At 45.4% G+C, this 1505-nt stretch overlaps 1 protein-coding gene across 1 annotated transcript; it reads left to right on the forward strand.

The window, feature by feature from the left end:
- Window positions 1-133: 133 nt before the first annotated feature.
- Window positions 134-1440, forward strand: LOC122335583 (phosphatidylinositol 4-phosphate 5-kinase type-1 gamma-like; the record flags this gene model as incomplete). Its single annotated transcript, XM_043233427.1, has 4 exons — window positions 134-295; window positions 371-512; window positions 602-631; window positions 793-1440. Coding segments are annotated over 4 exons (458 nt in total), but the record flags the coding sequence as incomplete, so codon positions are not given.
- Window positions 1441-1505: the final 65 nt, after the last annotated feature.

Below are 1505 nucleotides of genomic sequence, written 5' to 3' on the forward strand. Positions count from 1 at the left end.
TTTTTTTTTTTTTTTTTTTTTTTTTTTAGAGAAAAACAAAAGCCACAGCAGTTTATAGGAGAATCTGCTAATGAAAAAAACGACTTGATATCGAACAGATGTATTACTGAAGTGCATTTGTAAATTCTTTCAGCACTGAAATCCTCTCCGTCGAAGAGGGGTCGTGGGGGTCTGGCTGCGGCCAAGTACAGCGGCCCCGGGGCGGCCTGGTCAGCCAGCCAGCTGCCGTTTGTGAGAGACGAAAACATCTTCGACCTGAGAGGGGCACGAAGCTTCCCCACGCTGGAAGACGATGGTACAGACAAAGTGCCTTCTTCCTCCTTAACCGTGAGAACTTAATGGCTTTATTCACGCTTGGATTCTGTTTCAGGTCGGGCGGACGTGCTTCCCTGCACCCCTCCCTCGTTCGAGGAAGCCACCACAGCCTCCATCGCCACCACGCTCTCCTCCACCACCTCCCTCTCCATCCCAGAACGCTCCCCGTCGGACACCTCCGAACACCCGCGCTACAGGTAACCCCCCCTCCGTCTGTGGCTCTGTAATATTTCGGCGTCTCTGCCCTTAAGCGGGTACAATAAACGCCCTGTTTTCTTCAACACAGGAGACACACCCAGTCTAGCCATGAAGAAACGTAAGTCTGCCAGACCTTCCGAAGCCACTTAGTTTTTTGGCTCGAAGTTTGTTGCATTAGCAGCCTTTGCTATGTTCGTTTCTCTCTTGGGTTTGATCTTCTCCTCAATGAATGGAGAACGGCTAGTAGTGTAGTTGAGCCCTCTGCTGGTCTTCTTGCAGTATGCAGGATGAGGACCAGCAAACCATCACGGTGGAGGTGGAAGTGGAGGGAAGATACGACAACGAACCCACCCTCGTGGCTCCCCAGGTATCGCCGGAGGTCAGGTACGCAGCTTTCTCATAACATTTCATATTTACTTAGGAAAGCCAGATATCGATGGGCGTATTGAATAAAGAAAGGTCTCGGTGAAGTGTTATGGAATTAAGGGCAAGCGAGGCGATGCAAATGCATTGCCGCTAAATCAAAAGCAGTGTTGGATGTGAGATCTGGGACGTCATGGGAATAAGGAATTAGATGTGCTTCATTCGGCTGAGTTCACCTGCTGTAGCTCCTCATAGTGATGGGAAAACGGCGCCATGGCAACTGCCTCAGAGGAGCATAACCAAACAGGAAGCACTGGCAATAAGTGCTCAAATGTGTTTTTGTTTTGTTTTTTTGTGCGAGTCAGGACCATTGGCAATATATGCAGAAATTACATTTCTGTAACAATTTGTAAAATAACTTGGCAGTTTAATTAAATGTATTCATTATTTAAATAGCATTTATTTATTCGAAAATCTTCCTCGTTTTACAGCAAATCAATGTAAGGTATTTTGATATTTGAGGTTCATGCCGTACACTTCCATACAAATAGCGTAGCATTAAATAAACTTTGAAAAGTCTAAACTTAAATTAAAATTGTGAAAGGATATATATATTAAAGTCCTAAAAT

Source organism: Puntigrus tetrazona, unplaced genomic scaffold (genome assembly GCF_018831695.1).
Source record: "Puntigrus tetrazona isolate hp1 unplaced genomic scaffold, ASM1883169v1 S000000817, whole genome shotgun sequence".
Taxonomy (NCBI): Eukaryota; Metazoa; Chordata; class Actinopteri; order Cypriniformes; family Cyprinidae; genus Puntigrus; species Puntigrus tetrazona.